The sequence below is a fragment of the Montipora foliosa genome, chromosome 2 (genome assembly GCF_036669935.1).
Source record: "Montipora foliosa isolate CH-2021 chromosome 2, ASM3666993v2, whole genome shotgun sequence".
In the NCBI taxonomy this organism is placed as follows: domain Eukaryota; kingdom Metazoa; phylum Cnidaria; class Anthozoa; order Scleractinia; family Acroporidae; genus Montipora; species Montipora foliosa.
In genome coordinates, this window is record NC_090870.1 from 59516359 (window position 1) to 59539368 (window position 23010).

General features: G+C 38.5%; 3 protein-coding genes across 5 annotated transcripts; 2 read left to right on the top strand and 1 right to left on the bottom strand.

Annotated features, from left to right (window-relative positions):
• The first annotated feature begins 397 nt into the window (after positions 1-397).
• On the top strand, positions 398-10168 carry LOC137993728 (mitotic checkpoint protein BUB3-like). The gene is made up of 11 exons (XM_068839715.1): positions 398-549; positions 727-857; positions 1023-1105; positions 4466-4557; positions 5113-5157; positions 5655-5693; positions 5927-6002; positions 6119-6275; positions 6524-6602; positions 8406-8506; positions 8841-10168. The coding sequence occupies exons 1-11, from the start codon at positions 436-438 to the stop codon at positions 8899-8901; spliced, it is 978 nt and encodes a 325-aa protein (XP_068695816.1). The 5' UTR covers positions 398-435; the 3' UTR covers positions 8902-10168.
• Positions 10165-18459, bottom strand: LOC137993726 (iron-sulfur cluster transfer protein NUBPL-like). 3 transcript variants are annotated; one of them, XM_068839714.1, is made up of 11 exons: positions 18339-18459; positions 16279-16426; positions 15161-15195; positions 14965-15055; positions 14460-14499; positions 14125-14182; positions 12606-12732; positions 12088-12173; positions 11680-11800; positions 10755-10837; positions 10165-10302 (listed from the first exon to the last, which is right to left on the bottom strand). In XM_068839714.1, the coding sequence occupies exons 2-11, from the start codon at positions 16376-16378 to the stop codon at positions 10213-10215; spliced, it is 831 nt and encodes a 276-aa protein (XP_068695815.1). In that variant the 5' UTR covers positions 16379-16426; positions 18339-18459; the 3' UTR covers positions 10165-10212. The 3 variants fall into 3 exon arrangements, with proteins under 3 accessions (XP_068695815.1, XP_068695813.1, XP_068695814.1); XM_068839712.1 differs by lacking the exon at positions 18339-18459 and adding an exon at positions 16535-16782; XM_068839713.1 differs by lacking the exon at positions 18339-18459 and adding an exon at positions 16497-16636.
• Positions 17291-22698, top strand: LOC137993725 (uncharacterized). Its single transcript, XM_068839711.1, has 3 exons — positions 17291-18062; positions 20723-20792; positions 21940-22698. The coding sequence occupies exons 1-3, from the start codon at positions 17410-17412 to the stop codon at positions 22444-22446; spliced, it is 1230 nt and encodes a 409-aa protein (XP_068695812.1). The 5' UTR covers positions 17291-17409; the 3' UTR covers positions 22447-22698.
• The last annotated feature ends 312 nt before the right edge of the window (positions 22699-23010 follow it).

The window sequence follows — 23010 nt, forward strand, 5'->3', positions numbered from 1 at the left end:
GCTTTCCTCGATTTCTGCTGACATCATTTTGAGGACTCATAAAAACAGTTAGAAATCGGGCCTAACAATTGGTGAGTCGATGTAAGGTCTTATCGTAAAAAAAAAATTGGAGACAATTTACGGTACTTATTTTATAACGTAGGGTAAAAAAATCTGTGCCATAGCCTGCGTGGCAGGCGTCCGAAGGGGAAGGAAAGGGGAAAAAACGAGCGTGCGCAGCGCGGGAGGGGACGCTCGTTGCCTCCTCCTTCCCTCCCTATACTCTCGCGCTCCTTTTGACCCTTTCCCTCCCCTTCTACGGCCTGCCACGCAGGCTAACATTAGGACGGAAAGATTGTTGCTCTTCAATCCTGGGGACGAGCACCGCCTCTTTGGTTAGGACTGGGCACTTCCCACAATGCACTGAGACCGTGATCCGCGCGCACATTTTTCAAAATGGCGGACGTACCTAACGAATTTCAACTTGATCAGCCTCCTTCAGATGGAATTTCGTCGGTCAAATTCAGTCCCACCTCTGCTTCCTTTTTGGTTGTGTCATCTTGGGACACAGTAAGATTACATCCGACTTTTTGATCTTCGCTTTTCAACTCAGTTTCTACTGCATCACTCTCTAGTGATGATAGACTTTTAAGTGTCAATACTATTTAGCTTAGGAAAAACTAATCATTGAAAAACACTTTGCAACTTAATTTATGGTCACCGTTTGATTGTTTTATCTTTTAACAGTCAGTAAGGCTTTATGATGTCCAAAACAACAACATGCGTCTCAAGTATAACCATGCGCACGCGGTTCTGGATTGCTGTTTTCAAGATGGCGTGCATTCATTTAGTGGAGGACTTGATAACACACTAAAAGTGTAAGTTAATTGAAAGCACTCCGACAATTAGCTTTTATAGTCATGAATTAGTTATTAGTTGTTGATCCCCCACGACAATGTAATAAATATCCACATAAGTAGTATGAAGAGAAAAAGTATGTCGGGCATTTTGTAGGCCAAATTAACTTGAGCTCTTTTTTTTAGCATGGACTTCAACACCTCGGCAGAACAAATTGTAGGAATGCATGAAGGTCCAATAAGATGCGTGGAATTTTGTGCAGCACTAGGTAAGTTACCACAATGTTATAACAGACCATTATACAGTTGTTTGCTTAGTTACCAGGCCTTTAAATAAAAACAAGGCTGGAGTTGACCTTTTTTTGACACAAACCTCATTGCTTTTCTTATGGAAATCATGTTGTTGTAATGCAAACAAGCTTCTATTTACATAAGAAAAGCAATGAGGTTTGTATCAAAGCAAGGTCAACTCTAGCCTCGCTTTTATTCAAAGGCCTGGCACATGTAACTGAGCACACAACTGCGAAATGGTCTATTAGGAATCATTAATTGCAATAATTTATTCACTGTAACTCCAAGGTACCTGTGTGACAAGAAAGATATATTTCATTGTTATTAAAATCATCTTTTCTATAGCTGGGCTTTAATTAATAATTACAGTACCGCTCAGAAATATGTTAACCAAAATATGGGCACAATACGCGTGTATCTATACGCGTATGTGCGTATATCTATACGCGTACTTGCGTATATCCATACGCGTATGTGTGTTTCACCATACACGTATTCGCGTATACCGATATACGCGTCTGCCTCATTAGCTTGCTTATTGTTTTGCTTATTGTTATAATAAAAAATACATGTAGCTTGACAGCACTAAAATAGTACACGACTACGAACTACATGACAAAGACGCACTTCCACAAACCGCTGTCGTGTTCGGAATACGACGAACCCACGCACAGATGTTTATTTCATGGATAAACATACAGTCCACGTTCAGAGTTATTTTGTTCCACACTATTAAAAGAGAGAATTAATAATATACAAAAGGCACACCATCAATAAACATGCAATTCTCGGAAAATGTTGGAGTTTACCTCGCCGAATACGACGGAAATTCTACTCCTATTTGAAAGGTGTTGCATTACCTGTCACGATTTCCTCTTGATGTGAGTCATATGCAAATTTTGATAGATCGTTGTTCGGGCATTCCCTTCTACTTTAATTTGCTTTCAGTTTAAAACCAGCAGTATCAAATGATACGATACTAAAGAAATTGTTTCCCATTTATGAGTTGGTCGCTTCTCTTCATAAAAAGTTGTCAATTGAACGGAAAGGTAAAATGAAAATGAATTGTTGATTTATCTTTTGATTGGATCAATTTCACACCCGCGAATATTATTTTTCACTCCCAATTTCACCGCGTGAATTTTTACCCTTAATTTCACGACGTGAAAGTTTTCACCGATAATTCACGGCATGAATAGTTTCATGCCAAGAGTGAAAGTTTCTTATCGTAGAGTGATTACGGCGTACACGCCATGAAAATTGAAATTCACGCACCGGGACCGTGAAAAAATTTCACGGTTTTCAGTGAATCCATAAGGCCCTTTTTGCGTGAAGGGTCACAAACGATACACGTATTTGAATGCCAAACTTAAGACAAATTTTTGTTTGCCTTCTGATTCATAAACATTGAATTACTTTTGCTTGTTGTCCAAAAAATTCGCGACAGGAAGCGACCTGCGTGTTTGTAACATGATAGCTGTTGCAGTATGTAAATTTTCTGTTATCGGCTCGTGGCTTTGTTCAGATCCAAAAGTTCTTTGTTTTACTCAACAATGCAACACAAAGGAAATTTATGGTACTGAATAACAAAGGAAAATCAGACGCGCATGAACATAGGCCTTTTGCAACAAACAATCACATGGTACAAAATCTGCCATGCTGGAGGGCAAGCTCATTATTATTTCCCCACTGGGACATTAAAAACAAAGGCAAGTCAAGTTTGACTGGTTCAAGCCTTTTTGTTTTAATGTCCCAGTGGGGGAATAATAATGAGCTTGCCCTCCAGCATGGTGGATTTTGTACCAAGTGATTGTTTGTTGCAAAAGGCCTATTCAGGAGTCAATGGGTTGGTTGATCACCAGCTCTTGCAGTCTTGGGGACTAAATTGTAGAGGGCACAGCTCTTGACATCAGGTCAAAAGCATACATAAGGCACCTCTGGCAGCTGCTATATGGTCCATGTCTGAGCACAGCACCATATCCAGATGTGATTACATGTAGCTGTGAGTCAATTTTGATGAGGATGGAAAAACCTGGAGAGACACCCTTTAGTCAAGTTGAGATAGACTGTAACTCAGCATTTATAATACAATCACAGAGGTGGGAAGCATGTTTCATGACAATGTGCTAGCTTTAACAGAAGGTACATGTATCAATGTGGTCAGTTCTTTGACCTTGCATTTTGTGGGGTGTCAGTAGCTCAAGGTGATTTTCAAATTATTAAAGGTCTGTTTTCTGCACATCTCAGTTTGATTATCACTTCTGACATCCCTTGACAGTAACAGCAGTTCCAATCCACTGCACATGGTGTGTAATAACTGTGTAGTTATTGCAGTTATCTTATAGAATATTGGAGTTAAAGGGGCACTGTCATGAGCTGCACATGCTCGAGTTTGTTTGCTCTCGAGCCCACGGAAAATTCTAGCCACTATCATGGATTCACGCGCGAGTCACGTACATGTATATTCGCCAGAGTTTCTCCTTTGTCCACCGTGGCCCTCCCCAGTGGACACCATTTCGAATTTGTCGATTCAACTTGAAAAAAGTTAACCTAAGACTTTTCAAGTTTTTACAAGACGCTAGCGCATGCGCTTCTCCTGACAGTTTCCCTTTAACTGCAGCTTTCTCAACATTAAAGTTCTCTTGACTTGCTTTGGACATTTTGTTTTTGTCGATTCCTGACAGCTTGTGAGACACTGACATGTGACATGTATGTTACCAGCCAGGCAAATATCCAGTTTCACCAGAACTAATCCACTTTTTGGCCGAAGTACACATATACATGTATTTATGTTTACGTACTTTGGCTAGCATGATAAAAACTTAACTAATGGTTGTGTCTCACTGGTTAGGCTTGTTAGTGGTTCTACATGTACCATCTTTCCTGTTTGTGTATGTACATGTGTAGTGTACTTCTCACTGGCATTTCCATTTCTTAAACTGTTTTCCAGAGTTTTATCCTTGAGATGGCCATTTAAATGAAACTGTGACATATTCAGATTGACAAGTTTCTGTTTTGTACTGGCACTCCATGTGGAAATGAAAATGTTTCCTCAAGAGATGTCACTGCCCCCTTGATTAGAAGCGTGGCTTCATGCAATAACTCACAGAACTTAATAAACTCAGATATGAATCAATAATTATTATTATTACAAGATGACAGGTCTTGCTTGATTCCTTTTGGGAATGTACTTTATCTTTTCGTAATGATCATAATTAGATCAACATTTCTTCTCGTGGCCTTTGCCTTGTCTTAGCTTGTAGTGCCATACTAATTTTTGATATTTTATTACAAAAGAAAATTAAGTTCATTTGCATGTTTTTTGTATATTGTTGAAGGTTTAATTGTTACGGGCAGCTGGGACAAGAATATCAAGCTGTGGGACCCCAGGATAAGTCATTGTACTGGGACATATCAGCAGCCCGAAAAGGTAATAATTATAAAGTTATCACTTGTTGGGTAAAGCAAAGTTGGAAAGTTGCATGTCTTCTGTACAAATAATATAGTATACAAATGTCAGAGCATATCAATTTTGTAGTTGTTGAGCTTGTTAATTATAGTAGAAACTGTAGTTGAATAATGAGGGTTTCAGTACTGTATAGTTAATCTTAGTTAACCCATTGACTCCTGGGGGTTCCCCATTGACGAGTAAAATCGTCTGGTGTTAGACAGAGTAAAATACTTTGGCATTAGACAGTAAAATACTAAGTCTGGCCGGTTTAGGCATAAAGGGTTAATGAATGTTTGTTTTAAGGCCTTCTTTGTCAGGTATTTTCCTTCTCTCCATTCAGGGACAAGTTTTTGAAGAGGAGGTTAATTTCAAACTGGGATAAACATTCTGGAAAGGCTCATGTACATGAATAGGGTTGAGGTTTAATCATACTGCTTCACTTTGCACAACCTTGAATTCCAAAAAAGGAATCTTAAAAATAATTTTTTCTTAACTGTTATTAACTTTGCATTAATTTTATGCATTGTTTTTAAGGTTTACACAATGGCATCGTCTGATGAGCGCCTTATTGTTGGCACGGTGAGCAGCTGTTTTCTTTAGTTCCTCACCACAAACAGCTTATAATGATAAGTTATATGTTTTTGTGATGTGGGTAACCTTGAAAACAATTCCACTAGACTTAGCTAAAGCAGGGGCTCCACTTGGTCTCAATATGATGACATAACATTTTTAGCAGTATTTTTTCCAGTTAATTCTTAATATTATTTGCATTGTGGATCAGAGATGCATGTCTTGGGGGAAGTAAGTCAGGAACAAGGAAAGATGAGCTGTTTAAGTGTTACAAAGATAAAACTCTGGCATCTAGCACAGTAAATTGTAACAGTCTTATGCATTGTATATTAAGTATTTTGTATGTTATCTAGTGATCTGAACTGGAAAGCTCCCTGGTTTTTATGGTTACTGGGTCCAAGCTGTTTGCAAAAGACTTGCAGTCAACTTTTTTTTTCTTGGCTGACTGATGATGATGATGATGATGATGAGGCACTTGAGTAATCTTAATTTTTGTTTCATTACAGGCAGGGAGAAGAGTTATGGTTTGGGATTTAAGAAATATGGTAAGAATCTTATTCTTACTTGAATGATAACAACATGATAAGACTGTTAACTTAGTGGTAATTATAATTATTATTTATTATGCAAATTGCATGGCAGCAGTTGGACTGATGTAAGCACTTTTGTCTTTTGTGTCACACTGTGAGATTCCTAACCAATAATCTACAGTTAGATTGTTTCACATGGAGATACACTGTAAGTGGTAAGTTACTTAATATACTGCTGTGTTTTTTAGGGATGTGTTCAACAAAGAAGAGAATCTAGTTTAAAATACCAAACAAGGTGCATTAGGACCTTCCCAAACAAACAAGGTAAGGATTTATTGTTTTATACATTGTATAAGAAATCTCTTTCCCATTCAAAAATTTACAGTGGCTGTAGAGTACATGTACCATTCTGTAATTTATGGTTCATTGGACATCAATAGGCTATGTGTTGAGCTCAATTGAAGGTCGAGTGGCAGTGGAGTACTTTGACCCAAGTCCTGAAGTGCAGAAGAAGAAGTATGCTTTCAAATGTCACCGAATCAAGGAAGATGGAATGGAAAACATATACCCTGTTAATGCCATCTCGTTTCACAATATGTGAGTAAATGTTTTGGAACAAATGAATTCATAATAGGCTTGTTAACCAGGCATGGGTTGCTCGAAGCATGGAAACCTATAGGTTTTGACACCTCTTAAGCAACGGTTAGCACAAACCAGCCTTTGAGCAACCGGCCCCAGGCTGCTTGAATTTTGTCCTTTTTGGTGGTACTAAATGTAATGTCGAAGAACCATGCCACAAGATTTGAAGTGTTAATGTTGTTGTTTCTTTACTCAATCAATGACAGACACAATACATTTGCCACTGGTGGCTCAGATGGGTTTGTTAACATATGGGATGGTTTCAACAAGAAGCGACTATGTCAGGTACATATGCTCTTGCTGTTTGGGGCTCAATATAAGAGTACGATGTATAATTTATAAGTAATAATTAAATACATTGTAAATGTATTGCCATCTTTGAAAATGAAGCAATTTGTTCAGTTTGGGTTTGGCAGAATATTTAACCCATTGACTCCCAGGGGCTCCCCATTGACGAGTAAAATCGTCTCGTATTAGACAGAGTAAAGTACTAAGTCTGGTTGGTTTAGGCCGGTTCGGACATCCAAGGGTTAATCCTGTCAACAACACCTGTGCTGACTTAAGGACGTTCGCACGAAAATTTTTCAACATTGATTTTTTTCTGAAACTTTTACCACTGTAAGATGATGAGTTAGTTATGTCAGAAATGTAAAAAAAATGGGGGGTCACCGACTTCGTTTTGGAGAGAACATGCCTGGAAAAACACCCAAAATGTGACAAAATCGGGCTTCGTTAGCGAATAAGGCCAGTGTCTGTAAACCCAAATATATTGCAATTAAATCTTTGAAGTGAAATCTTCTCTGCCAAATATTGTTTAAGTGGACTCATTAAGTGAATTTAGTCAACTGGTGAGGTTCCTTAAAGATCAAGTTTGCGTTTAGCGACCACAGTTTCACGCGCCTTGCAGCCGCAAGATGGCAGGATTCGATATCCCGTGAGCAGAAATCTTGAAATTTTTTTAACTTCCCACATTGATTTTTTGTTCATTTTTGGACAACGTGGAGATAATTGTAAATAAAATCCGTTTCTGGAAAGAAAAATAGGGGTCACCGAACGTCCAAGACCGTTAAATCAAGGCAAAGCTATAGCAATGGCCTTTTGCCCTATCATTTAGATCTTATTTTAGTACTTAGCGTGCGCGCTCGTGTATGACGTGGCGTGTGCATTTGCGTGCGCAGTAAGGATGCACAGAAACAATTGGCGCGAACGTCCTTAAAGGCCCACCTTCAACCGACAGGCTTTTCAACCGTTTGTTTTTGTTATGGAAATTTGCATTGCTTATCGTAGCGATCTTATTAGATGAATTTCAGCTTAGGTGGAATTTTAATTATATGAACATTGTTCTGTGGCACCCAATGCCTGTTGGTTGAAGTTGGGTCTTTAAAAACAATTTACTTAAAGCCATTTAATTAAGGAGTTTTTAGCTCTGTCAGTGGGAAGCAAATCGTTTGAATTTGGTACCAATACTTGTCACTGCACTTAAACAGAACATTCAAGCATAATAATTATGCCTGCAAGGGGAAAAGGGAACTTGTGGGTTGATTTTTTTTAATGTGAGGCAAAAACATGTAGGGATCAAGAGTTTGTAAGCTCTGAATAAAAATTATGTTCTGAGCAGAACATCATTGCTTAAACTGCACGAGTCATTAAAGCAGCCACCTGGATCAGCAGCATGCATATTGTTGTGGGAAAAGTTTTGAGGTAGTCACCTGTACTGAAGGAAAAGTGCAAACAAGTACAGTACCGCTCAAAAGTAAGTTACCACCCTCTCGCGAGACGAGAGTCGAGACTTTTGTCTTGCGAGACCGTGCGAAAAACTGTGTCTTCATGAACGTAAGTTACATAATGTACTCTTCCCTAAGATAAACATGTTCACAAAAAAGGTTGCGCTCCAAAACGGAGCACCTGACTCTAAAAGTGTAATGGAAAATGCGGTTTGCAGTGGTATATTATTGTGAAACTTTTGCATTCCAAATGGCCAAGACAATTCAGGTGCACCAGTTTTGGTACGTGTATGTGGTGTATTCACTTTCTTTGCCATCACCAAGAAGGCCATGTTGGTGATCACCTCCATCACTTTAATTGCAGTTTCATCGTTACCCAACAAGTATATCATCACTAAGCTTCAGCAATGACGGCAGTCTGTTGGCCATAGCTTCATCATACATGTATGAAGAGGACGAGAAAGAGTGAGTATGCAAAGTCAACAATCAACAGTTTGTGGTCCCATCAATATTTTTGTATTATAACGACACTGGTATTACCTTGGGATATGCATGATCAGTGACACAACACTTTGTATTTATCTTAGTTCAAATACTTGAGTTGTAAATCGTATTTTTCAAGTTATAGTTCCTTAGGAGAGAAGACTGTATGTATCTTTAATGGTTGTCTGACATTCACTTGTGTCACTGCCCTTACTTTACAATGTAAAAGTGGTAGTCTCTGTACTGACAGTATTGTGGGCAAGGCAAAAAAGCAACTTTTTTTTCATTGATTTGAATTCCCTGTTCTTTTTTCCAGTCACTCACCTGATGCTATTTACATCCGACGAGTTTCAGATGCTGAAACTAAACCCAAGTGAAAGGTCATTGCCTTTGCAAAGGAAGAAAGGAAAGACATGAAAATAAACAACAACAGCAACCACGTCACACTTCATTCGAAGAATTGTATGCATATAATCAACAAGTCTATTGTTGAGACTTTAAGGGTATTTTGGTATTTCCTTACATTACCACCAAATCCCTGCAATAAATAGTACAAGGGTTGTTTTTAAGCATATTTTATAGAGAATGTTACTGCACCCGCATTTTTTTCTTTTACCTGACGAAACTGTGAAAGTAGCTGGACATTGTGATGGTGACCAGTTCATTGATGACAGGCATAAATTATTTACCTGTAGACGTTTTGCACCGTTCAAGTTTGTTGTTTAAAAGTTGACCACGGTTTATTTGACAAAACCACCGTACCGTTCATAACAAATAACTAACAGTGGTTTTGGTTGTGCGTACATGTTGCCCTTCGTTTGTTCTACAGAAAGATATTCATTTTGATATAAGCTGATTGCTTTTTATTTAAACCGTCTTTTTCTTGTTCAGATAAATTATTATGTGGAGAGCAGTTTGTAAGACTTTTTCCAGAAAACCCAGTCAAGTGTGTACATCATGTTGTAGTTTTTACCACTCATTGAATACTCTTTTCTTATTCCAGTAGCTACATTGTTCCCCAAAGATTTTTTCTTTTCCATGTTGAAAGTTAACAGTACTTGTAACAACTTATATAAAAGAGGATGCTAAGACCCAGTGGGTATGATATATTTTGACATGGCAACTTCATACTTGTCAATTCATATCCATACAAGTTTAGGAAAACTTGCACTATTGTGGAACCACCCTGAATTCGTTTTACTTGCAAAGGGTAAGCCAGGAAAGCACTGGTTCTAAATATTTTTTTATCTAAGCTGTGGTGTTGTAAACTTATTTACATTAAGTCTGAGGATGAAATCATTGGTTTAAGTTCTCTTAGCCTTAGAGATGTCAGTCTCAAGCAACACAAAAATCTAGCTATGTTACGAAAGACAAATGGTGGAGTTTTCATATGTTAAAACCATCTTAAGCAGTTGGCCACAGAATACATTATTTGGACTGGATTTCTGGAACCACACCAACTTGTGATGATAACAATACTCTATAAAAAAAATTCTTGCAGGTCAGCATGGCCACACAATACCCATGATGTTGCAAGATAAGGCTGAATTACATGTAAAACCACTGTCCTCTTTCAATATAACATTCCAGAACAGCAAAGGACAGCATATTGGCATTAAAGTGCATTCAACAATTCCACCTGAAGATCGTGTTTCTCAATCATTCCGTCAAAACATTCCAATCCATTGTCATCTTGAATCTTCTTGAACCTCAAGAGGATCTTCGTGAGATGGAAGCTTATCCAATATGCGACTTGCAATTGCTTTAAAGCATGTACTCTGTGTAAAGAGGTAAAATGTCCTCTAAAATAAATACTCTCATTTGTTAATGACTCTTTGCACGCATTGAAAAGTGTTCCCTTTGTTAATTTTATTTGACAATTTCCTTGGGGGGAAAAACGAAACACCAGACACATGAGAATGCAGAAAAAAGTAGAACAGAAAACCAAAGGAAAACGAATTGAGAAGAATGTGACTCTCACAAGATCTGTGCACTGTTCTCCAGATTTATATGAACTGATTTGAATTCCATGTGAACAAATTTATTTGCGAATAAACAGTAACACAAGAAACAATACAAGCTGTACGACGGTGATAACAATGCAAAAAAGAAAGAAAAGAAAGGAAAGAACAAGTAAGGTTTAGTCATGGACTACATACTTTTTAGCTTATTTTGTAAAAGAATGTCTAGGGTGGAATAAAACTTATAAAATGGGATTGACACTCATCACCTGAGGACTATCTGGTTGTGAAACTACTATAGGCGTTCCTGAATCTGCCATTTCTCTAATTTCAATATCCAGAGGAACATCACCTGAGAAAGATGAAACAAAAACGAAAATTTAAAGCAGCATTTATAAATTTAGAAGCATTCCTGGTTGTTTTTACAGTCTACACGTAGTTTAGCAAAAACATTTTTGAATTGGCCGTTCTGAAATTCAGCAGGGAACTGGGACGAGTTTCAAATTTTAACTAATCGATAAACTGACACTACCACATGAAAGATCATGTTGAGATTGGTCATTTGGTCAAGTATGGTGCTTTTAGGGTGAAGTTATGGACCTTGAAACATGGTTCAAAATCCATACAGGCATCTCTAGTTTGATACAGCGTCCCACAAAACCATATAAACTCTTAAAAATTTTATGATTTCCGTGATACTCTTTAAAATGGGCAAACATTGCGATTTTCATCGCAGCTTCTTTCAAATTGTAGGTACATGATGGGATTTTACAGTTGTCACTAAACTGATAACAAAAATTTAGAGTTTAATATGGTTTTGGGGGATGCATATTTCAAGGTTCATAACTTGGTCTCCGTTCACCCATAAAGCATCATATGTGGTCAAATGACCAATCTTAACATGATCTTTCATGTGGTGGTGTCAGTTCATCGATAAGTTAAAATTTGAAACTAGCCCCAGTTCCCTGCTGAATTTCGGAACAGCCAATACTGTTAAAAAATTCCAAAGATCTGCAACCTAGACATAATTCTGGAAAAAAATTGAATAAGATAACTGTGAGTGAATTGCTTATTGATATCTTTGACTTTGTCTCCCATTTTAACAAGTTTTGGTGTCCTAAAACTCTCAGAATATGCATTTCTCTATAGATTTAATCCAATATCTATAAACATAGAATAATAATTGTGAATTACTTAAGAGCTCCAAATCCAGTTCCTTGGCAACATTTCTTGCACCATCTTTGCCAAAGATGTAGGCTTTGTGTTGACAGTTAGGACAAACATAGTGGCTCATATTTTGAATGACTCCAAGTACCTAATGGGGAAAGTTAAGAAAAATAGTCATGCAAAAGCAGCCTACAAAGAAAGAAAAGCAGCAAATTTCATTGCTTACATGCACACTGCAGAAACTGCAGGTGTGATAAGTATATTTTTAAAATCCTTGGGTCAGTTGATGAACTAAGAATAATTATAGTAAATCCATTGTACATGTAACTAGAAATCAATGAAATTAACATAAAACAGCACTAAGGACAACATTATTAGGACACTAGGATTGCATTATAAATAGTGATGAAATGAAAAGTTGATGCTAAATCTTACCGGGACATGAACTTTTTTAAACATTTCTGCTCCCCTACGAGCATCAAGTAATGCAATATCCTGAGGAGTTGTCACAATCACAGCTCCTGTGTATGCATATAAAACCAGCAATTAAAGTAATACATGTCTACACTAGATGGGTGTGTGTGTGTGGGGGGAGGAAGTGCCCAAAGGTTGCTTCAGCCTGGAGCTGCTTCAGAATGCTGTGGGTTACCCTGACAATGCTTTCAGTGGCATCCATCCACATACACTATCCTACTGTTAATGAGTGGATGGGTGGAGTAAGAGCACAAGAGCTCTGACAGTGACCTAACCTAAACAAGAGAGCTTTAAATTCACATAACACCAACAGAAATCTGCTGCTGAAGCCAATAAAGCCAAAAGTCTGGTGGCTAATAATTTGCCTTAAATTTAACCAAGTAACATTTTAAAAATTTCAAACCTACTGAAACAATTCAGTAAAAATAGAAACAAGCAACTCAGAAACACAAAAGACTTAAGGATGACCCACTGCCAACCTGAGATGGGAATCAGTTGAGAGATTGACAGCTGTGTGTCTCCTGTTCCTGGTGGCATGTCAATCACCAGTACATCAAGTTCACCCCAAGCCACCTGCCGCAACAATTTTTCAATGGCAGACATCACCTGTGGTAGACAAACATTTACAATGTGACAGGAAAAAGGAATCAAAACCTTAGTAATAAATAAATATTATTTTGTAAAATTGAACTGAGGTGCATATCATAGCAGTTCAACTGCACCTACATACCACTGGGAGTTTGGTTTTTAATCTTGGGCAGACCAGCACTTAGAGTATTAATTTTAAATAACTGAGGAGTAAGTGCTGCCTTTCTACAGTACCTGCTAATGTTTCAACTTTTGAGTCTTCTCAGGCAACACAGTAAATTGTACACCCTGCCTTACATCGGTAATAGTAAAGGAACCCATACTCTATTCTAAAGAGTAAAGGAAACAGTCAACATCATGGTGGTCTATAACCCATTCATTCTCGGAGTACCTGCGAATCCTACTTGTTATTCAAAAGTTCTTAAAATAATGAAATGTTAGTATTATTTAGTGCTGGGGCACTAATTGGGGATACTCCACAGAAATCAAATGAAATCAAATCATAGATTAGTTTTTGAGGAGAGGGGAAAACCATTTGCATATTCTATGATTGAAATATTGCACTGCCTTGCATTTGTCCTATCATTTCAATACATTCTCTCTGCAATTCAAATATGATTTTTCATTAATACCCCAAATTTGGGTTATTTTAATCTTCTTACAACTTTTTGATGAGTCATTTGATCTTTACGTGTTTTCAAAGACCTCAGACATTTTGACACTCACAAACTAAAGTATTAAGCTAACAGCGTGAAAAAACTATGTCCCTGTTTAAGCTAACAGCGTGAAAAAACTATGTCCCTGTTTAACCCTTTCAGCCCTGATAGTGCCAAATGGCACTTATAGATTTTACTCTGTCTAACGCCAGACGATTTTACTCGTCAATGGGGAACCCCTCGGGGCTTAAAGGGTTAAAAACAGCAAATGCATAGTATGATCCTAGGTTTGAGTTCCCTGCTACCAGAGGTCTATTTTCGTATGGATTCACTGGGCTGCTGAGTATCCATGGGGAAAGAGACCTCTGTCATAGGTCAAAACTCACTATGTTGAGCGTGCACAGCAGTTACTCATCGACAGAATCCTCACACGATAATTTACATGTTGTATAGGCTCTCTTAACAACAGCGAAATTACTGTAAAGGAATGTGTAAAACACAGTGGGCTCAAGTCACAGTCAGCAAACATATCACAGGGTATGCATTTTGAATTATAGTGCCGTCCAAGGTCGTGGACGGCGGTTGGGTCAAAGTGACTTTTGACCAGCCATTGCAGAGGTCTCTTTTCCTGTACTCGTCAGTGGTGACCCAGCAAACACAAAAGAAAAGAGACCTTTGCTAGCACGGAAAGGTTTGAGATAAAGTGGAGTGATTCTCAAGTGGACGATCAACTGTAAAAGACGTGTCAGCTCACCATTAACCCTCTCCAGACTATTGGTGCCCCTTCTTCCACTAGGAATCCCATGGACATGCTGCAAGGAGGAACAAACACTTCAAACTGTTTTGGTGCATATTTTCAAGACATGTTTTATGGAGATGATTATGATGACTGCACAGTTAATGTGTTTCAAGTAAGAACAAAGCAAAATCAATTAAGCTGTCACAGTAATGAAAAACTATTTGTCTTGCACAATTATATTTATTTTCACTAGCAAATTACACAAAAGGGTTAGGCTAAAAATATCTATATTTTTGAGACTGGGACATCAAGATAAACTTATGACAAATGGCAACACAAAGTTTCCTTACCAAGGAACCCCAAAATTTACCAAGGGTTTCATCTGATTTTCTGCAAAAACAAAAATAGCGAGTTTAACAATGAAGGGAGCTGCACCACCAAAAAAGTAAATTGAAACTTAGCAATTTCATGATCATAACATTAATTTTTGTTTACATTGTACAATGTTTTTTTCATACTAAACTACAACTGGATTGGTATGAATGCTGTTTGAATAAACATGTTGAACACAAGATTCCTCCATATTGCTGTCAAAACATTTAAATATTTGATGTTTTACAGAGTATAGTAAAATACTAAAGGGTAATAAAATGCACACCCCTGGTGAAGTGCCTTACTGCTAAACATAGTATCTTATGGTATTGCCATTCCCTAAAGGTCCCCATTTCAAAGCAGATGGAATATGAGTTGAGCCACCAAAAGAAAATAAGTGCGAAAAAGGTCAACTCCTTGTAAAATATTTACCGGTCCTTAAATTTAGAAAGTATGCAGATTATAATATGGAGTGTAACTAACGTTTTGTCAGCTCTGGTTGTTGATTTAAGTTCATCATTTTGGGTATTGAAGGCCCATAAATATCAGCATCAAGGAGCCCAACACGAAGTGACTAAGGATCGAATAACAAAAATGAATCTGACTGGATTTTGCTGTTGAAATGGTCAGAATTTCAAAAAAAGCTGATCTGAAATTAACTTGAATGACAACATCAAACCTGCTTGCAGGCCAACATTCCTAAGGCCAAGTTCACTACAAAAACAAAAATAATATAAAACTTTTAATGCAATTTGATGCCATAGGTTAAATCTGGTAGAAAATTAATAACAAACAAGACGTCATAAGTCCAGTGCCCTGTCCCCAAATAATGATAAATCACTGTGTTAGAAATATAAGTTGAAACCAACAAAGAAACTATAGTGGAAAGAGCCAGATGTTACGAAAACTAAGACCTAAGACCCGGGGGTCTTGGCTTACAGGAAAGAAACCTGGGACAACTTACTGCTAGTCAGAGATTTGGGCACTGGATGCTGTCTCCATACATGGTGTAACTTAAAAAGACACAGTGCCATGACATGCTTGAATGTTGTGACATTCATAAATGCTTACTTATTGGCGCAGAAACTAAAGATAGGGTCTTTCAAATAACAAGAAACTCAGTCTGTTAACAATTTGGTTGTAACCACAAAAAATGTGATACACAAATTATTTTGTCAGTACACATTTGTTATTCTACTTCCAGTATCAAAACAAGTCCACAATTTAGCCGTAAGTCACGCAAACAACAGATGGATCCCGTAGATGGTCAATTATGTCTGATAGGGGACTGAAATAGGTTTAGTTTTTGAGGGTCTTTGTTTTTGTAACACCCAGAAGGAGCCAAAATTAAAAGTAAGATCATCAAAACGTTTGCGACTTGTTGGAATTCTTTTTACATTTCGCTTGAATTAGTTGCCTCAGTTCCCAGTCACTGAATTTGGCAAAATTTTGGGGGACAGCCCCCTTAACTTTCTCTGGCTGCCAGGCCCTTAATTTATTAACCTGCTTAAAATAAATAATGTAAGTAATGTATGGTATCTCTGCCAACAAAGACGTCGAAGCTGATAGTTTCTAACCTTAAATCATAATAATTACTAAATTTTATTTTTATATGCAAGCTTATGTAAATTTGTTTGATTTGTTTTAGAGGTTGGAAGGCCCGTCCAATTTGGTAAAACTTAATAAACTGCACAGCTTTGTTCCAAACCAAAATAAAAAATATGCATTTTTCTTAAGACTGAACACGTACCAAAAGATGTTCGAGGGCAAAAAATACCAGTACCTATGAAATTTTACCTGAGACAGTAGACTTGCCCACCCCTCCCTTGCCAGATGCAATCACAACCACATGCTTCACACCAGGTATTGGTCGTTTCTTTGGCAGTCCACGGACCATCTGTTGCTTCTGATGCTGATCCAAGGATTTATTCCTCGCTGTGACGCCCTGAGGAACCAAACAATCGCTCTTTAATACACAAAAGCAAGGCATGACTATTGAACAATTACGCTTAAACCTTAAGTCTGTTAAGATATCAGCGGGAGTCTCCTGTACCAGTGGATCTTCATGGGAAAAATACGAAGCTTTCGTCAAATGAAATGCTGCTCTGAAGTCAAATTTTGTCAATATTATGAGACGTGTTTGCCTCACAAACGCAGTTAGTCCTATGGCCGCCATGTTTGATTAGATACGCCTGATGTAAGCTGCATCAGTGTGTCAACAATCGCGGAAAGCAACCGGAGAACATTTCGCGTGCCAGGGCAGTGGTGTCTCCCAGATAGTAAAAGTAATCATCTCAATTGGAGAAAACATGCTTAGCAATGTAAATGTGGTTGTGTGATGACAAGTTACAAGGGAAAACAGCTCACTTCCGGTTGCCGTCCGTGTCTCAAAAACACTGCCTAATTTGAGTATCCCACGGACTAAATTTAGGGGGATTTCGCTGAACAAGAAATATTTGAATGAAGGGGTAGTTTCTAAAGAAACTAGAAGAAGAAATATTTGATCGCTTTTAAAATTTTTCAAAAGCGTTCAGACTAATGATTATGCAAACAAAAACTTTAATAGCTGCGCAAGAGAACGGGTTTTTTTTTTCGATCTCGCAAAGGATCGCCAAAGTCACGAAACGCAGATTTTACAGATTGCGTGACTGGGATTTGGTCAAAACGGAATGTATGGAAGAACAAGCAAACTAACGAAGCAAATTAAATAGCATTAAATATTTTACAAGCGAATTAATGTAAATTAAAAACGATTTTATGGATCACATAGTTTTTAAGTGTTTATTTAATATAATCAGTGTAAACTTTATTTCCATGGAAACAATGCTATCAGATCTCATTATTGGTACATTTCCCGTATAATCATATAATGCATAGCTGTTTGTCGCTTTCTTTATTTCCTGAGTTAACTCAAGTTTTAAGTCTGACATGTCGTTTCCAACCTCAGACGATGAAGGGATAGATTGCTTTGTTTTAGCTCTTGCAGAATTGTCTCGCAGAGAAGACGACTCCGTTGAATCGAGTTGTGTCTTAAGTTCAAATGATGTACAAATCGCAGGGTGGGTTGTCAACCATACCACACAAAATGTTTCATTTTGTCGAAGATCCGCACCTAACAAAGGCCTGAGAGAGCAGAGATCAAACATTCCGTGGTCGAATACCTCGCGACAGATGACAAGAAATCGAGTCGACTTCGTAGAGTTTAAACATCACTCATTCCCAGGCAAATACATCGATGAGTATCGGAACGGAAAGGCATTCAGACAAGACACAGCTTATAAAGATTTGCTAAACGGGAGTTACAAGGGAAGGATATTGTCCGAAAATTTCGTGGATCGGGGAAAAAGCCACGATCACTCGAAAATCATGGTGGCATCGAGGCACGCTCCGAGCGTTGTAAGCATGAAAGAGGCACAAACGATCAAAGATGAAAACAATCGCGATAAGTCACTCGTTGTCTCGTCCAAAGGGTTCAGTAAGCTTGCTAATTCACCTCTGTCCGGACAGTTTCAAGGAAAAAAGCTGCAATGGAGACCAACTATAAACAACAGAAAAGTCACTCATCCGAAAGCAACACAATGGTAAGCATCTACTTATTGAGTTCTATTGACGCGAAATTGACTTTTATTGAAACGAGAAGTTGTTGAATCATTTATACAAGCGTTAAGTCTTTTTAGTTAATATAGAGAAAATTAATGGTCCATTTGACTAGAGGAGTTTACTGGAGGAGATTACTTCAGGATGCGAACTTCATGGACCCTTCGCAAGCAACAAAACTATGTCAGGAATTCCTTTACTGTGATGGTGATCAAGGAAACACTGCTCACAACGTGTATCTACCGCAGAAAGTTAAGTACCTGTATGCAGCTCTTTCGTTTCCGCACAACTGGATCGATCTCTGTACGTCTTATATACCCTGGGGATGTGTTTTATTTCGCGAGTTCGTATTAAAATTAACAAACGAAACGCATTCAAACGAGAAATGTGATGGCATGAACAAGGTCACTGACCACGGAAGTATTTTCAGCTATAAGCAAGATTTGATTACAAGTTGCGTTAACGGAATGCTTATGCATAAAGTATCACCAGTGGCCACTGTCCGAATAAGAACAATAGGTTTTATCGCCTTTTACTCAAATTGCTTAAATCTGGCACGTGCACCATTCTCGTTAAGCCGTCCCCTTCTTTTCTCTCCGTTTACCGTCGTCCGACCGACCCTTTTTTGAGTTAATACGAGGAAGGTAATGACCTAATTAGTAAAACATTTTTATAACTTGTAATCTGAGACATAAACATTAAACATAAATACAAACATTTTTTTTCTCATACAAATGTTCAGTCTCAACTTCAACCCCACAGTAAAGTGATACTTTTACACAGGAAAGGTTTTCTGTCCGTGTGGAAGGAAATTATGTTAACAACAAACCTTCTGCTCGTTTCTGCTCCCTGCTACTGGACACTTTCTGAAAGCGCGTTTTTAGATTGCTTTTGATTTTGTTTGTTTACTCCGGCTGACCGATTCAAAACTAGGAAGCGTATTCGCATTCGCGCAGAAAAAAGGGAACGGCATTACCACCGTTCCAAGGCTTTTCGCGCGTGGCCAGAGGAGTCCGTTTCTTAAAGGTTTCTAAATCTTTTAAGGCCGAAAAGTCATTTCAATACGAATTCTTCTAAAACCCCAATCATTTAAATTGTTTTTACGACAACAACATCTCAAGCAAATTAAGTCATAGGCCCCAACCTGGCCCCAAATTATTGCACAAACAAGAAAGGGGGTGGTCTAACATCTGAAGGGTTAGTAGCAACAACCTGACTTTCGCAGACTAGTAACATCACAAAACTGAAAAGTTTTTATATTGATGTGGAAAACGTATGCAAATGAGGTCACGTGACTTGTTACGGCCACAAATCAATCTCAAAATAAAAAATAGGCAGTCTATGACTGCATGTGGCTCAGGCTTCCTCTGGTGTTTATCGGCCGGATGAAGTGTGATTATCACGAAAATAGGCCACATTCAAGCTCAAAATTTGAGAGTTTTTCGGGGTCTCGATTGGTTTCGATAGCTTCAAAGTATAGTACAGTGATTCTGACTTTAAAAGTGTATTTTATTTCCCCACACAAACTCCTTTTTGGATGTATTTTCGGGCCACGGCTAAACTCGCTAACCATATGTCCAGTATTGCGCAATATACGTGGTTACGCTTTCACTCACTCAACGCCATGACATAGTGGCGAAAGCCTTCCCAGAAGGCCTTTCGCCACAAAAACGGTAACAGTTTTTGCTAAAATTTATTTCCCTTCGCCGCTCCATGCACCAGAAAATGATAAGAAGTGTTCCCGTCTAGCTGAGATGTCAAATAACTTTGACATGGCACGTGATTAATATATCATCCTCTACAGGAGTTAAGGTTTCACATCTTATTGTTGCTAACGATGTCCCAAAGTTATTTCGTGTTATATAAAATGGATCAATAGTTATACCACCCCTTCACTTATTTTCATAAAATAGATCTGGGCCCAGGCCTTAATTAATTCACCTGAGAAAAGATAACCTTTTAAGTTTTGTACTTCTATTGAAGACTTACGTAGTTGTCATTAACCGCACCTCCCCTAACTGCAATCGTATGAGGGCTGAGTTCCAGTCCATCCAGGTGCCCCGGTTTTTCTCCCTTCTCAAAATCGACTCCCAGATAATTACATCTGGCATTGGAGCTGCATGTGCTCTTTAGAACCTTTCTGAAAAGCACTTACGGCATTGAAAGCTTCTTAAGGAAAATTAAAGATACCTAGGGAAATCTGGCACCCGAAATGTCACGTCTTAAATTTTGAGAAAAGCACGCCTCTAATGCGCTAGAAGTTTTTTTGCATTTTATTTACCTTGTTCGTCAGAAAGTTGTTGGAGCAAACTGAGCCGATGTAAACATAAGAAAGAGAGGAGCTTTTTCATTATGGGATAAGACTAAAAGGTGTCAGCAAGAGCCCATCTGTCTGGTGCTCCCTCCATAAATGGGGATCACCAAACGAAAGAACCACTCTAAGCGAGAATGATCAAATGGGTTAATATTACTCCATTGCAAATGTTTTGAACGTTACCCCTTCGTCAGAACAACTGTCTCGTCAAAAAGATACCATCCTCTGTCGTAAAACTGATAACTGAACAGGGTTAAAGTCTGATCGAAAAATACCTATGGATAAAGCGATAATATTGATTTAATTTCTACACTGTTTCCTTTTTTTCAGGAGCAAGACTAACACCACCGATGTGACCCTTGGGATTACTTCACAAGGACGCGATGAGGTCAATAACAAGGTACGGTTCACTCAACAATTTTTCTTAGCGAAAATAACGAGATGTCAAGTACCATTTTAATGACTGTAAAAATCGTGTACGTGGATTATTTCAAAGCGGTAAAACTAATTCTTTTAAAAATGTTCGAAAGATCACGTGATTGACGATCGAGGGGCATATATAGTGATAGTGATAGCGTTTGGCGATTTCTGGTCAAGATTTAATAATTTCCGCTGCAATGAACTTGATCGCATACAAATGGTTTTCTTATCGTTTTGAAAAAATCAAGAACAAGAGGACGAGCCAAAACTTTCTTGAATCGACTTAATGCGGATTTCAACTGAATAACCTGAAAAAGTGCGCACAACTCTTTCTGATTCATCCACCCATTCTGGGAAGAGACAAAACTCAAGTAGAGCATGCATCAATATAATTGTACTGAATGGAATCACGTTTTTTTCTTTGGATTTTTAGTGTTTTACTTAAAAGAGTGCGACAGTTCCTGTAAATCCGTATCATACGGATTATAGAGTCCAATAGACTAATTTCGATATGTTATAATTCAGTCCAAAACAAAAGGCATCATCTCGAGGCTCTGGGAAATGAATATAAGGATTCCCCAGAGCCTCGAGGTGATTCCTTTTGTTTAGGACTGAATTTTAATATCTCAAAAGTGGGCTATTTTGGTTTTTGCAGAAATCATTCACTGTAGTGCACGGGACCTGAGGACCACATCCCGCGTTGTGATTGATTGATCTCGATCCACTTTGCGGGTTTTTTCATCTCGTCTGCCACTGGCTCGGAAAGACAAAGCCGCGCGAGTGACACGCCTGTAAAAGGCGCTATAAATTATATATATACATCTTACTAACCGACCTCGATGGCCCGGGATTTTTTTTAGTGTAATGTATTTGCACTCGGGCCATGAATTGAACTTGGAAAAAAGCAACAAGGAAAGTATTGTAGAATACGCCTCCCCTCCCCCCCACCCCCCCTCCCTAGATGGCTTATACTTGAACAGGGTGCGTACTATCTCAGAACTATAATTAACTACTAGATCTTCCAAACTTGGCTTCAAGTCACGTTTGCTTTAAATTTTTGTTTCCAAGTGTCAGCTATGGGTTCAGCTATGGTGTCACTGTGCTTGCTCTCATCTTTCCTTACTTAGAGTGTGGAGTATCTTCCTGAAGGAAAGCCGTCATCCAACTTAATTGTCAAGCGGGCAGATTTAACTTCTTCGAGCTCAGGTTTACGATCTGAATACAAAACCTTGTCAATGGATTGTCAGTCAATCAGCGTCCAGTATTCCCCATTAGAAAAGTGTGAAGCGTGGGTGAAAAACCGAAATAATGAACTAGGGACAGTGCCAAGCAGCAAAGTCAAGAAAAAATGTATTGCAAAGGGACGGATATTTCGGACGGCATGTCATACTCCGCAACATACCTCGTCTCAGTTGGCTTTAAGGGGAAGTGCTCTGGCTTCGCCTCAAAAGGACATGTGCAGCGCTCGAGCGCAAGAAAGCCATTCCAGCTTGGGATCGCCAGTGCGCTCTTCTGCGATGGACTACTCTAAATACACAGATATGTTTAAAAACGTCTTGGAATTTTATGGAACAAGACGGCTCCGCCCGAAATCACATTCGACAGTTGAAGAGTTGTTGTCCATGAAAACGTAGCCCAGAGCCTTCAAACATCAACCTTCTGTCACGTAGGCATCGTGCGAATGATACGTGGCGTTACTCCATAATGAGTGGAGTCACGCCGCGCGGTGAACGTTGGCGTAACATTTCTGTGTAAGAGCGCACCGCTCGCGGGAAACACGACTCGAAATAAAGGCCTTGGTTCCAGGCAAATTTGTGATGTCATGCTCACAGACTGGAACAATCGACAACTTTTTATAAGATGTTGCGACAAGAACTGATTTAATGAACAGAACGTTGAGAGACTTCTCTCATGTAGTGTAACAATGGACAGCTCACAGGGTTAGCTGCAATTTTCTTCTCAGAAACGTTACGCCAGGCGCGGTTCAAATAAAATAGTGACAACTTTTCTTTTGAGAATTCACATTAGTTTATCTATACTTTGACCGAATAAGCGAATAATAATTTCCTAATTTCTTAATTGAAAAGAAATTTGTGACGTCATCTAACAACAAGAGCCATGCCTGTCACTCGCTCTAACGTGAATATCGATGAAAAGGCAAAAGCGAGAGGCAAATTTACGAGCGGCGAAGCCGCGCG

Excerpts from the sequence above, each read along its gene's own strand:
- LOC137993728 (XM_068839715.1), top strand. The coding sequence starts at position 436 with ATGGCGGACGTACCTAACGAATTTCAACTTGATCAGCCTCCTTCAGAT. Across the intron at positions 5,158-5,654 it reads AGCGCCTTATTGTTGGCACG|GCAGGGAGAAGAGTTATGGT; the intron begins GTGAGCAGCTGT and ends GTTTCATTACAG. Across the intron at positions 5,694-5,926 it reads TTTGGGATTTAAGAAATATG|GGATGTGTTCAACAAAGAAG; the intron begins GTAAGAATCTTA and ends TGTGTTTTTTAG.
- LOC137993726 (XM_068839712.1), bottom strand. The coding sequence starts at position 16,657 with ATGGCGGCCATAGGACTAACTGCGTTTGTGAGGCAAACACGTCTCATA. Across the intron at positions 11,801-12,087 it reads TTAAAAAAGTTCATGTCCCG|GTACTTGGAGTCATTCAAAA; the intron begins GTAAGATTTAGC and ends TTTCCCCATTAG. Across the intron at positions 10,838-11,679 it reads ACTGGATTTGGAGCTCTTAA|GTGATGTTCCTCTGGATATT; the intron begins GTAATTCACAAT and ends CATCTTTCTCAG.
- LOC137993725 (XM_068839711.1), top strand. The coding sequence starts at position 17,410 with ATGTCGTTTCCAACCTCAGACGATGAAGGGATAGATTGCTTTGTTTTA. Across the intron at positions 18,063-20,722 it reads CATCCGAAAGCAACACAATG|GAGCAAGACTAACACCACCG; the intron begins GTAAGCATCTAC and ends CCTTTTTTTCAG. Across the intron at positions 20,793-21,939 it reads GCGATGAGGTCAATAACAAG|AGTGTGGAGTATCTTCCTGA; the intron begins GTACGGTTCACT and ends TTCCTTACTTAG.